Raw genomic sequence first — 13,710 nt, 5'->3', positions numbered from 1 at the left:
CGTGCATCCTTGCTAAGTCGCTTCGGTCGTGTCCGACTCTCTGTGACTTTATGGACTGTAGCCCGTCAGGCTCCTCTGTCCATGGGATCTCCCAGGCAAGAATACTGGAGTGGATTGCCATGCCTTTCTCCAAGGGATCTTCCTGACCCAAGGATCGAATCTGGGTTCTCCTACCATTGCAGGCAGATTGTTTACCTTCTGGGCCACCGTCTGAGGGGAAGCCCTCAGGTCCCCGAGTCCAGCCTAATTCTGAGAAGCCAGGCTGGTGGCCGAGCACAGAGCTTCCAGAAGCTTCCATGGTGTTAGGATAACGCAGGTACTGTCTCCATCCACCCGGTTCTGTGCATTTCTTCCCAAGAGCTGCTGAGCTGAACATATGATTCCACGATTTGCACAGAGGCAGGTGAAACAAATGAGAAGTTGCCCTAAAGCTGGGAGTTTGGGTATTGTTATGGAACCACATAGACTCAGAAACAGGTTGTGTGTGTATGTGTGCATGCTAAGTTGCTTCAGTCATGTCTGACTCTGCGATCCTATGGACTGTAGCCATCCAGGCTCCTCTGTCCGAGGGATTCTCCAGGCAAGAATTTTGGAGTGGGCTGCCATGGCCTCCTCCAGGGCATCTTCCTTCCCCAGAGATCAAACCCATATCTTTTATGTTGCCTGTATCGGCAGGCAGGTTCTTACCACTAGTGCCACCCGGAAAGCCCCAGAAGCAGTTCATGTCGAGTTAAAACAAAAGGCCAGTTGACTCTTTTATTTAGGTAACTACCTCACACCGAAAAAGATCTGAGGCAGCTTCTAAGAAACACATACACGGTTAGGGTGACAAATAAATAAAAAGTACAAAATTAGACCATGGAAAATATGAATTAGTGATGATGAGCTTGTGAAGATTGACCCCGGCTCCCCGACCCCTGCCCCGATCCAGGTACTCTAGTTGGGTTGCACTGAATTAGATGCAGTTGAATCAAAATCAAAATAGAATACTGCTCTTAGGATCAAGAAATGAATTACTCAAGGACAGGGCAGCGGAGCCCAGCTTGCTTGTCAGAAAAACTTTCTGTTGTCAGAGGCTTTCATTTGACCGAAAGCTTGACGTGAGCCCCCCACCCCGCCATGGTCCAGCTGTGCAAGTCGGGGGCAGCATTGGTGGTTCCCGGTGTCCAGAGCCAAGGAAGGGGGCCCTTGCCCTCAACACTGGCTCTGCATCTGCCTTGTCAGCCGGCAAGTGGAAATAGGCACCCATGTGCTGACTGGACGACACGGAAGGATGAGTGAGGTAGACCATCCAGGGGCTCACACAGTCTGTCTGAAGAGCCGAAGGAGCAGTAATTCCACATGATGCATGCTCGAAGAAATCTCATTTGGACTTCTATAGTTGGTTCCAATATTTTTTTTTAAGGGACATTAATAAGAGGAGCCTTGGAGGACGGGACTTCTCATTGACTGCCCAAGCCCACAGGGGAGTTATTGCCATAAAACCCCACTGTGCAAATGTTAGGGGCTCTCCAGACCCTCACAGACAGTTGGGACACCAGCAGCAGTCAGCCAGTGGCCAGGGGCAGGGGTTCGGGTGTCTTGATGGAGCCTGGCCCTCAACCATCCCTGGACATCCTGGCGGGTGTTTTGAAAGCCCCTGGCTCCTGTGGGTTCTGTTACAGGAGGTGCTGCAGAGACAGGACATCTGTTTGCTACTCCATCAGATGGCACCTGGGCTGAATAAATGAAGATGAAATAGATCAGTCTGAGACTTGAACCTGTCAACTCAAGCCTGGACAGGGTGAAACAAGCATGGTTCTCAGAGTCTGCTGGACTCGGGCGTGAATTCTAATGCTGGCTCTCGACAGTTTCAGAGCTAGTCCTGAAACTACCTTGAGACTCAGTTTCCTCGCCTGTAAAATGGGGACCTGAACCCCAAACCCACAGAGTTGTAAGCATCAAATGAAGTCTTGAAAGTAAGTGACGAGCCCAATGAATACTGACCCACCTTCTTTCCTCCGCCATCCCACCTGCTTCAATCCCGTCCACAGTCCTGTCTTCAGCCCCTGCCTCCAACTCCACGTATGAGCCCCTTTCTGAGTGTAAATTCTGCACATTCTAGGTCTGTTGGGCAGTTCTGCTGATCAGTATCCCTGCACCCCCAGCTGTGCATATGCAGAGGAAAACACCCAATTTTGAGCAAGCCCGTGCCTTCCCCTGACCTCTCCTGATTCCACGGTGGGAGTGTTTTCTGAAGACATGACCACTCCCCCTCCCCCTTGAGGGAGACTGGGATGTCTCCTGGGCATCTGTTGTGCACCCACATGGTCTCTGTCCCTCTCCCCTCCTCCCTGCAGCCATCACTTTGGTTCAGTTTCTTGTTATTGCCCCTGCTTTCAAATGCCCCCCCAAGCCCACCCCTGCAGTCTCCATGACTCTCCTCCCCAGCCCCTGCTGCAAGTGACGCCAGGTACCTGTTTCTCAATCAGAGCCTAGACAAGTCGCCCTCTAGACCACGGAGTCATCGACAGTCCCTTCTTGCTTTCCAAGTGCCAGGTTCCTCATCTGGCTTTCAACGTCCTCCAAGTTCAGCAGTGAGGACCCTGAACCCCAGTCCCCGGCATCTGCGTACGCTTTCTGGGCCACCCTCTCATTCTTCCCTTCCTTTCCCTCTGGGCCTTCCCAGGTGCCAGCTCTGCCCAGCGCGCTCTTATCTGTTGCTGGAGACCCAGAAGCTGAAGCCACACGTCACCCCCCTTCTCCCCCAGCCCTCTTCCTCATCTGGGCTTTCAGGCCCCTGTGAGGCTGCTTCTTCCATGTACATTTTCGAGGCCCTGTGTACTTGCTTGCTCTCTCCTAGATTAACAGTTCCTCCAGGACTTGGAGAAAGTTTAGCTCTTGCTGCAGCCCCAGAGTGCACACCGCGCGGGTAGGCAGGCCTTTCCAGCCGGCTCTGCTCTGAGCCGACCTGGCAGCCTCACTGGCCCTTCCGAGGCAGAGAGGAGAAGAGAGCCTGTGAGTGGGAAGAAGCGCTCTTCCCAGGGCTTGGGGCTGGGCGCCTTTCCACACTTTTCTGCGTTGGTTGCTGGGGGTGGAAGTGCTTGCTGTGGGGGTGTCTTTCTGGCATGTGCGCGGCAGGTGTGAGGGCCTGTTTGTGTGTGAACAGGGCAGATGGGATGTGGAAGCCTTGTGATTGTGAGGTTTTTATGTGTGTATGAATGTGTGTGTGCAGCGGGTGAGGGACATGTGACACGTGTGCGTGCGTGGGGTGTTGATGTGTATGGAAGGTGTAGGTGAGGAATGTGGGTGTGTGTGGGTGTGTGGGGAGAGTGTATTGGGGATAGATTGTGTGCGAGTTGGGTGTGTGTGATGGGAGAGGTTGGCGTGCACGTAGACTGTGTGTGCCTGTGGGCAGGTTTATGAGGGGACTCAGGGCGGGTGTATATTGGGAATGTGTGCAGAGGGCGGGGATGTGAGTACATGTGTGTGGTGTGTGTATGTGCATTTTGGGGGGAGTGTAAACTCACCCCCTCTTGTGAAAGGACGTGTCCTCCCCTGCCTTTGCGGGAACTTTATCCACAAAAGATGCCCAACCAGGAGAGCATGGAGTAAGCAAAGCTTTGGAAAATAGAGTGACCGAATTATAAAACCGCTTGGTACATAGTTGAGGGATTAAAAACGAGGCACTCATCCCAAAGTTCCTGGAATGTCTCGGAGGTTTTAGAGACCAGGTGGCCCTGCCCCATCCTGACTGCTGCTTGGGGGGCGACCTGCTTGCTGGTCTCCGGGTGGGCAGGCTGGGGGTGTCCTAGCAACCACCCCACCAAGCCTCTGGGGCATGCACTTTTCCCTTTGCTCCACTCCGAGGACTGCGGAACTGGCTGAGGCAGTTATAAACTGCCCATAAATCGTGAATATGGTCGGAGAGAACTTCAGGGACACAGGTCACAGAAAGGAAGTGGGTGGGTCGAGGTGTTTCAGAAATATCTTTTAGCATCAAAACTTAGGTTCAAATTCATGAAGTCTTATGTGAAAGTCTGGTATGAACCTTCGTACTGGAAACCCCGTGGCTCTGGTGTGTGTGTGGTGGGACAGTGGGTTGTGGGCATTCTGCCTGCCCGCTGCTGCCCCAGCCTCCAGCGGCCTCTGCAGAAAACAATCTGAAACCTCTCCTGGGGACCAAACCTTCTACTCCAAGAGGGACATCGGATGACTTGCCCGAGGTCGCCCGGGGGTGGTGAGCGGCCCCTGCACGGTGGGTCCCGGCTGTAACCTGTCACTCTGGGCGGCCCCAGATACCATCAGGGATGACTGGTCCAAGCTGAGCTGCGTGGAAGGGCCAGCTGACTCTTGGGTCCTGTAGAACTCGGAGTTTGGGGACTGAACCGGTGAAGGAGATATTTGTTTGATTGTGATCAGTAAGACCACAGCGGACCCACAACTTTTGACGTCCCTTTGAGCCCAGACAGAAGTCTGGAGTTCTGGGGCAACCTTCATTCATATCCACTGGGGAATCTTAACACAATATGCTGCCGCTTGAGGAACTGGTCGGGAAGGCTTCAGGGATATCTGTCTCCGAGGAAGGTGCCACCCCGCTGTCATGGGCTGGCTACCCGCATCAGGACACAGGTTTATTTGAGGGCCCCTTGTTTCATCAACTGTCACTTGTATGGTGCTCTATGCACATGAACTTAATCTCTGCAGCACCCTTATGAGGGTGGGGATATCATCAGCATCATCTCTGAAATAGACGCTATTATTAGCACCCTCTCCATTTTCCAGATTTGAAAACTAGGTCACGGAGTCATAACTAGTTTATAATTAGTCTGTAACTTGCCCCGGGTCTTGTAGCTAGTAAGAAACAAGACTGGATTCAAACTAGACAGTCTGAGTCTTGACCCGTGGTCTTCATCACCGGGTCATTGAACTACTTTCAATTCAATGAGGGGAGGATGTGCAGGACAAGGAGACTGAACTGGGGACCCCTTGTTTAGGCGATGACTGAACTCCCCACATGGGCTTGCGTGGGTCCGCATCATTGTCATCTGTGCCTTTGGCCAAGGTGGGCTTTTGGAAACAGATCAAATTATGTCAAGCGCCTACCCCTTCCTACATCTCTTTAATGACTCCTTCTTGTTCTTGAAATCACGACTAAAAGGATTTTAGGTCCTGCCTGGTCTGGCCTTCCCCTGCCGCGGGGCCCTGAATCTCCCTTGCCCTTACCGCCTGCCCTTCAATTACTCTGCTGTCTTCTCTTTCCTGCTATCCCAGGATCTTTGTTCAAGCCACCTCCTCCCTCTGTAAGACTCCACCTTCTGGGTTAGTTTCTCTACTGAACATTCCCAAGGAGCAATATCCCTTTTCTTCCTAATCCTCACCAGACTATTACTGTATTGATGCCTCGTTGGTGACGCTGACTCATGTCTCTCTCTCACCTGATGAGAATTCCCTGAGGATAAAGAGCACGTGTGTTTTACTCTTCACAGCATCCCCAGCTCCTTACACAGTGCCTGACGCGTCCTTGTGTTGCAACAGGGGCAGGTCATTATCCCGTTTACAGATGGAATTGTAAACAGGGAATACTGAGGCGTGATGCCTCCTGAGCAAACAAGTGGTGCTGCTGCGAGCAGGGCCCAGGTGCTCTGACTTCTCATCTCTGTCCTTTCACCTGCCAGGGACAGTTCAGCCTCCCCTTCTGAAACCTCTCTGAACCACTGTTCCCTCTCCCCCTTCCAAGGGTCAGGTGGAATCCCCCAGAAAAGACACAGTTATTATTGCCTCCTTCCAACCCGAAGATGACCTTTGCTTTCCCATGTAGCTATCAAAAGTGAGTGCTGAGCTGTGCCTGGGGGTAGGGTCCAGCCCACCTGGAGGAGGGGATGATGACCAAACTGACCAGGACCCCAGCTTCAGTCCTCTGGGGAGATCTGCCCACTTCTAGTTCAGGGTTGTGGGGGCCAGACCAGCTCTGTCTTTTGCATTCCATGTTCATGTGAAACACCTTACAATTATCCGCCTCCCTGGTTACACACGGTCAACCCAGCGCTGGCCCAGCTGGGATGAAATGGTCAGTCATGGTCCCTTGGCTTCCCGGTCTCTCAGGCTGGCTAGGGGTGGGCAGGTGGGGTGCGGGCTGCCTGGGAGCAGGGGGTAGGGGCACCACTAAGAGAGGAGGCAGGTGCGCTGAGAGGGGACATGGAGGCAGGTCCTGACCCCTTCTGCATGTCCCATCTGGGCAGATGCAGGAGGAAGGAAATGAGAAGGGCCATTCTGGAAGGTTCTGCTCCTCTTCCTCCTGCAGCAGGCAGCCCACAAGGTGAGGGCATAAACGGCCACCAGGGAACTTTCCATCCTCTTGCAGCACTCAAAGTTCTCCCCAGAGAGCATTCTCCTGAACAGAGAGCCTGGGTGGGCTCCTCGCTCCACGTTCTAAGCTGAGGGGATAACTTCCTGTTCCTCACGGCAGGACCCTTGTGGTGGATCCGAAGCAATAGTGTCTGTGGAGACCCCCTTTCCAGTTTCCATATGGGAAAAGGGGTCCCCAGGGAGGGAAGCACCTGCCACTGGAACCTAGGTGGACAGAGTCCCTAGCTGGGGAGTGGTCCTTGGGCCACCTGCCCCTTCAGTCTCCCCCCTGTTCGGTCCAGCCTCCCGCCAGCCCTGCAGGCCGGTCAGGGGCACTCACCTGGTCCCTGGCTGGGCAGCATAGCCCTGCGCTCCTCCACCTGCCAGGAAGCCCACGTCCCTCCTCCTCTGCCCACGGCCAGACTACAAGTCCAGTTTCTCAAGAGGCACCTCCATGTTGAGGGTGTACCAGGCGATCCAGAAGAGCAGGCTGAAAGCCAGGATCAGGGACCCCGTGTAGATCAAGAAGTCCCAGAAGTCAAGGGAGGCAAAGATGCCCACGAGCAGAAGGACCAGGCCCACGACGTCGAGCAGGAGGGCCAGGCTGAAAAAGAGAGCACAGCGTCCAAGGCGGCACGTTCCCCACAGCTTCCCCAGGAGCATCGCTGGGAAGGCAGAGGCAGGAGGGGCCTGGCTGTGCTCCCCAGGCCGGCCTGCATGGGCAGGGGGTGGTGCTGCCAGCCGCTCCCTTCTCTCCCCGCCGGGCATGAGCAAGCAAGAGAGAGAGAGCCGCCCTTTCTGGAGCCACACGGAAGTACAGGTGGATGTCCCTTTATGAGCGTGCAGCCAGTGGGGCAAGATATTTCTTAACTGTTTCATAGCTCAGGTATGACCCTGATGGAAGCAGCCTGACATTGTCGTCCCCTGGGGGCCAAACAAATGGCGTGGCAGGGGAGGGGCCTGGAGGAGGGGCTGTCCTGGCCCCTGGCCTCTCTGGTCCTGGGTGGGTCCTCCAGGGCTCCTGAGATGTGCGGTTGGCTGGGGGCTCATCCCGCCTTCTGCCCTACTCTTCTGGGTGGGGACGGGAGGCTTTGAGTAAAATTTAGAGAAGAGGGTTTGTCCATGTAAACAGATCTTGAAATTGTGCTGTAAGAAGCAGTCCATGTCAGCAGCAGGAAAAGCCTGTGTGTCTTGTAGATTCTCCACTCTGAAGCCCCCAGGCCCGAGCTGCCTAGAGTTGGGCTGTGCCCTCTGGCCTGAAGGCAGATCCTGGGGAGAGGTGGCAATGGAAAAGATGGGGAGGACGGGACAGGGACTCCAAGGAGGGAGGAGATGCGTGGCATCAGTCTGGGTGGGCTGGGTGTGGACCAGAAGGCAACTCCAGGCCAAAGTCAAGAAATGTTTACCTGGTTCTCTGGCAGTGTGACTTTCCAGACTGACTGACTCCCCGTTTGCTTTCTGTGTCAGGGCTGCTGCATGTGATCCTGAGGGGTTATGTGTGAAACAGGGGTGTCTTATCACCCAGCCCCTCCCAGGGTGTGGTGGAGAAGTGAGTGTCAGCTGAGAAACACGCTGTACTGAAATCATCTCTACTTTTTCTTTGGCCTTCTCCTGTGGATGAAAATGGCTTCCCAGGTGGCTCTGGGAAGATAAAGAATCTGCCTGCAATGCAGGAGATTCAAGAGACACGGGTTCAACCCCTGGGCTGGGAAGATCCCCTTGAGGAGGGCATGGCGATCCCCTCCAATGTGCCTGCCTAGAGAATCCCACGGACAGAGGAACCTGGCGGGCTACAGTCCATGGGGTCACAAAGAGTCCGACACGACTGAAGTGACTGAGCGCACGCACACATGTGAATGAAAATAAACACAGGGGGTTCAGATTTAGTTTCCTAGGAGTGAACTAAGCAGGATGAGGGAGAAACTTTCAGGTGAAAAGCATCGCGGAGGGAGAGTGTTTTAAGTTATAGATTTTAGGATCTGAAACACAAGACTTGTCCAAAGCCAGGCAGCCAGTCTGGGGCATCAGCATCTTGAGAAATCGCCAAAGCCAAGCCCCCACGCCGTATCCACATTGTCTCCCCAGTCTGTCCTCAGAAAGGACTAGGTACCTACACAAGAACACCTCCCAGGGCAGGAGAAGCCTCGGCTCTTCCCGTCTGTTGTCCCCAGCTTTGACTAGAGAGAGTCTCTTAGGAAGAATAGTTGAGGGACAACCCTGCCCTCTGTAGCGGCAGGAGCAGGGCCTCTAGGGTGGGGGGTGGGCAGCACCAGGCTGGTGTGTCCCCGCCTGCCTGTCCACAGGTCCCCGGGCTCCTGAGCAGCATCTGGTGTACGTGTGTGTGAACAACAACTTTAGTGTGAAAATTTCTGGATGCCAGGAGGTCTCTGGGCCCTGGGCCACCCGAATGGGTGGTCACCATTCTCCTGTCTGACATGTGGGGTCAAAGGGAAGCTGGTGTGGGGAGGGTGGGGTTGGGGGTTGAGGAAGAGCAAATTCGGAGCTTGGGTTAACAGAAGCACACTGGTGTTCAGTGTCAGTTGCTCAGTTGTGTCTGACTGCGACTCCAGGGACTGAAACCCACCAGGCTCCTCTGTCCAGTGAATATTCAGGCTTGATTTCCTTTAGGATTGACTGGTTTGATCTCCTGCTGTCCAAGGAACTCTCAAGAGTCTTCTCCAGCAACCACTGTTCAAAAGCGTCAATTCTTTGTTTGAGTGATAAAATATGATGGAAAAAAACTACAAAAATGGGGAAATGCAAGACAGCAGGCATCTGTTATGCTTTCTGAACCATGAGCATGGTGTGTAGGGTGCGGCTAGATGCCCGAACCCCAGCTAGTGACTCTGAGGGCTGGTCCCTTAGGGCGCTCTCCCACCCCTCCACTTCTGGGAATCCTTGGGGCTGCAGCCGCCCCGACAGCTCAGAGAGATCTCCGTTTCTGCTGGCACCACACAGTCCTGCCTCCTCTTGGCAATGGGGATGCAGTCACTCCCTTGGCAAAGTCATCACAGTTTGTCATGCCTGTGATGTCACACCTCTTTATGACCTGGATCCTACAGGTCAGGCAGAGACAGAGACAGGGACAGGCCAGCCAGGTGCTGAGCTGACCCAGAGCCACAGTTCCAGGCGTGACTCTTTGAATGACAAAGGCTCAGTCACCGCCTGAGTGGCAGGGCTCGGATGCTGAGCAGGTCTGACCACACGAGCCTGTGCCACTCATCAGCTGTGTGACCTTGGAGACGTCACTTGCCTTCTCTGGGCCTCGATTTCCTTGTTGTAAGATAATCCCTTATTTCACAGGATTACTGTGACGATTAAGTGAGTTCATAGGTGTAAAGTGCTTGGAAGCTGCACGCTGGGACACAGACAAGTGTTACTGTTTGGTTGTCACTGCTGTCTTTTATTACATCCTTTCTGCCACAGTGCTTCTATAGGGAAAACCCCAGGTTGGGAGGGACCTGCCACCGACTCTCTTGCTCCATCATCCTCTCCCCTTTATCAGTCTTGGCTTCACCTGGGGCAGCTCCCTGTGCCCCTGCCCCCACACCCCACCCCACCAGGTCCATGCTGAGCCCCCCCTCCATCCTTTTGATGATTATTTACTTACTTACAGTTGTTCTGGGTCGTTGTTGCTGTCTAGTCGCAGTGAGCAGGGGCTACTCTCTAGCTGTGGAGCAACGACTTCTCATTGCGGTGCCTTCTCTTGTTGCTGAGCACAGGCTCTAGGGTTCTCAGGCTCAGTAGTTGTGGTGCATGGGCCGAGTTGCCCCAGGACACATGGAATCTTCCCGGACCAGGGATTGAACCTGTGTCCCCTGTGTTGGCAGGCAAATTTTTAGCCATGGGGCCACCAGGGAATACCCTGCCTCCATTTGTGATAGCTACAGATTCATCCTTGATGAAGCTATTGGCCTCGTGAAATGCTGTCCCAGTCCCGAGTCTCTCATCTCTACTGCAGCTGCTCTTTATCATCATCAGTCTCAAATCTCTCCACTTGCCCTGCTCTTCAGTTCAGTTCAGTTCAGTCGCTCAGTTGTGTCTGACTCTTTGCGACCTCATGGACTGCAGCATGCCAGTCTTCCCTGTCCATCATCAATTCCCAGAGCCTACTCAAACTCATGTCCATCGAGTCGGTGATGCCATCCAAACATCTCATCCTCTGTCGGCCCCTTCTCCTCCTGCCTTCATCTTTCCCGGCATCAGGATCTTTTCCAGTGAGTCAGTTCTTTGCAGCAGGTGGCCAAAGTATTGGAATTTCAGCTTCAACCTCAGGCCTTCCAATGAATATTCAGGACTGATTTCCTTTAGGATGGACTGGTTGGATCTCCTTGCAGTCCAAGGGACGCTCAAGAGTCTTCTCCAACACCACAGTTCAAAAGCATCAATTCTTTGGCACTCAGCTTTCTTTATAGTCCAACTCTCACATCCATACATGACCACTGGAAAAACCATAGCTTTGACTAGATAGACCTTTGTTGGCAGAGTAGTGTCTCTGCTTTTTAATATGCTGTCTAGGTTGGTCATAGCTTTTCTTCCAAGGAGCAAGTGTCTTTTAATTTCATGGCTGCAGTCACCATCTGCCGTGATTTTGGAGCCCCTAAAAAAGTCTCTCACTGTTGCTGTTGTTTCCCCTTCTATTTGCCATGAAGTAATGGGACCAGATGCCATGATCTTACTTTTCTGAATGTTGAGTTTTAAGAAAACTTTTTCACTCTCCTCTTTCACTTTCATCAAGAGTCTCTTCAGTTCTGCCATAAAGGTGGTATAATCTGCATATCTAAGATTATTGATATTTCTCCCAGCAATCTTGATTCCAGTTTGTGCTTCATCCAGCCTGTCATTTCACATGATGTACTCTGCATATAAGTTAAATAAGCAGGGTGACAATATACAGCCTTGATGTAGTCCTTTCCCGATTTGGAACGAGTCTGTTGTTCCATGTCCAGTGCTAACTGTTGCTTCTTGACCTGCATACAGATTTCTCAGGAGGCAGGTCAGGTGCTCTGGTATTCCCATTTCTTTCAGAATTTTCCACAGTTTATGGTGATCCACACAGTCAAAGGCTTTGGCATGTCAATAAAGCAGAAATAGATGTTTTTCTGGAACTCTCTTGCTTTTTTGATAATCCAGTGGATGTTGGCAATTTCATCTCTGGTTCCTCTGCCTTTTCTAAATCCAGCTTGAACACCTGGAAGTTCACAGTTCACGTACTACTGAAGCCTGGCTTGGAGAATTTTGAGCATGACTTTGCTAGCATGTAAGATAAGTACAATTGTGTGGTAGTTTGAACATTCTTTGGCATTGCCTTTCTTTGGGATTGGAATGAAAACTGACCTTTCCAGTCCTATGGCCACTGTTGAGTTTTCCAGATTTGCTGGCCTATTAAGTGCAGCAATTTCATAGCATCATCTTTTAGGATTTGAAATAGCTCAACTGGAATTCCATCACCTCCACTAGCTTTGTTCATAGTGATGCTTCCTAAGGCCCACTTGACTTCACATTCCAGGATGTCTGGCTCTAGGTGAGTGATAACACCACTGTGGTTATCTGGTCATGATCTTTTTTGTATAGTTCTTCAGTGTATTCTGCCACCTCTTCTTAATATCTTCTGCTTCTATTAGGTCCACACCATTTCTGTCCTTTATTGTGTTCATCTTTGCATGAAATGTTCTCTTGGTATCTCTAATTTTCTTGAAGAGATCTCTAGTCTTTCTATTGTTTTCCTCTGTTTCTTTGCATTGATCACTGAGGAAGACTTTCTTATCTCTCCTTGCTATTCTTTGGAACTCTGCATTCAAATAGGTATATCTTTCCCTTTCTCCTTTGCCTTTATCTCTCTTCTTTTCTCAGCTATTTGTAAGGCCTTGTCAGACAACCATTTTGCCTTTTTGCATTTGTTTTTCTTGGGGATGGTCTTGATCACTGCCTCCTGTACAATGTCACAAACCTCCATCCATAGTTCTTCAGACATTCTATCAGATCTAATCCCTCAAATCTATTTGTCACTTCCACTGTATAATCATAAGGAATTTGATTTAGGTCATACTTGAACGGTCTAGTGGTTTTCCCTACTTTCTTCAATTTAAGTCTGAATTTGGTAATATGGAGTTCATCATCTGAGCCACAGTCAGCTCCTGGTCTGACTGTATACAGCTTCTCCATCTTTGACTGCAAGGAATATAATCAATCTGATTTCAGTATTGACCATCTGGTGATGACCATGTGTAGAGTTTTCTCTTGTGTTGTTGGAAGAGAGTGTTTGTTGTGACCAGTGCGTTCTCTTGGCAAACCTCTATTCACCTTTGCCCTGCTTCATTCTGTACTCGAAGGCCAAATTTGCCTGTTACTCCAGGTGTTTCTTCACTTCCTACTTTTGCATTCCAGTCCCCTATAATGAAGAGGACATCTTTTTGGGGGGGTGTTAGTTCTAGAAGGTCTTGTAGGTCTTCATAGAACTGTTCAACTTCCACTTCTTCAGCATTACTGGTTGGGGCATAGACTTGGATTACCCTGATATTGAATGGTTCAACAGTACGTGAACCATGAACTTCCAGATATTCAAGCTGGTTTTAGAAAAGGCAGAGGAACCAGAGTTCAAATTGCCAACATCTGTTGGATCATTGAAAAAGCAAGAGAGCTCCAGAAAAACATCTACTTCTGCTTTATTGACTATGCCAAAGCCTTTGACTGTGTGGATCACAACAAACTGTGGAAAATTCTGAAAGAGATGGCAACACCAGACCACCTGACCTGCCTCCTGAGAAATCTGTATGCAGGTCAAGAAGCAACAGTTAGCACTGGACATGGAACAACAGACTGGTTCCAAATTGGGAAAGGACTAAATCAAGGCTGTATATTGTCACCCTGCTTATTTAACTTATATGCAGAGTACATCATGTGAAATGACAAGCTGGATGAAGCACAAGCTGGAATCAAGATTGCTGGGAGAAATATCAATAACCTTAGATATGCAGATGACACCACCCTTATAGCAGGAAGTGAAGAGGAACTGAAAAGCCTCTTGATGAAAGTGAAAGAAGAGAGTGAAAAAGTTGGCTTAAAGCTCAACATTCAGAAAACTAAGATAATGGCATCTGATCCTGTCACTTCATGGGAAATAGATGGGGAAACAGTGGAAACAGCGACAGACTTTATTTGGGGGGGGCTCAAAAATCACTCTAGATGGTGACTGGAGTCATGAAATTAAAAGATGCTTACTCCTTCGAAGAAAAGTTATGACCAACCTAGACAGTATATTAAAAAGCAGAAACATTACTTTGCCAACAAAGATCTGTCTAGTCAAAGCTATGGTTTTTCCAGTAGTCATGTATGGATATGATAGTTGGACTATAAAGAAAGCTGAGTGCCAAAGAATTGAGG

The 13,710-nt window shown here is 50.9% G+C and overlaps 1 protein-coding gene across 3 annotated transcripts; it reads right to left on the bottom strand.

The window, feature by feature from the left end:
• Positions 1 to 742: 742 nt before the first annotated feature.
• Positions 743 to 7,062, bottom strand: TMEM238L (transmembrane protein 238 like). Of its 3 annotated transcripts, none has more exons than XM_055580041.1 (2): positions 6,668 to 7,062; positions 743 to 1,718 (listed from the first exon to the last, which is right to left on the bottom strand). In XM_055580041.1, exon 1 carries the CDS (start codon positions 6,988 to 6,990, stop codon positions 6,751 to 6,753), a length of 240 nt encoding a protein of 79 aa, XP_055436016.1. In that variant the 5' UTR covers positions 6,991 to 7,062; the 3' UTR covers positions 743 to 1,718; positions 6,668 to 6,750. The 3 variants fall into 3 exon arrangements, with proteins under 3 accessions (XP_055436016.1, XP_055436018.1, XP_055436017.1); XM_055580043.1 differs by having other exon boundaries at positions 743 to 1,713; XM_055580042.1 differs by lacking the exon at positions 743 to 1,718 and adding an exon at positions 3,975 to 4,362.
• Between the last annotated feature and the right edge of the window lie 6,648 nt (positions 7,063 to 13,710).

Source organism: Bubalus kerabau, chromosome 4 (genome assembly GCF_029407905.1).
Source record: "Bubalus kerabau isolate K-KA32 ecotype Philippines breed swamp buffalo chromosome 4, PCC_UOA_SB_1v2, whole genome shotgun sequence".
NCBI lineage: Eukaryota > Metazoa > Chordata > Mammalia > Artiodactyla > Bovidae > Bubalus > Bubalus kerabau.
The sequence above is the reverse complement of the archived record's forward strand: the minus strand, read 5'-3'. Positions and strand labels throughout refer to the sequence as shown.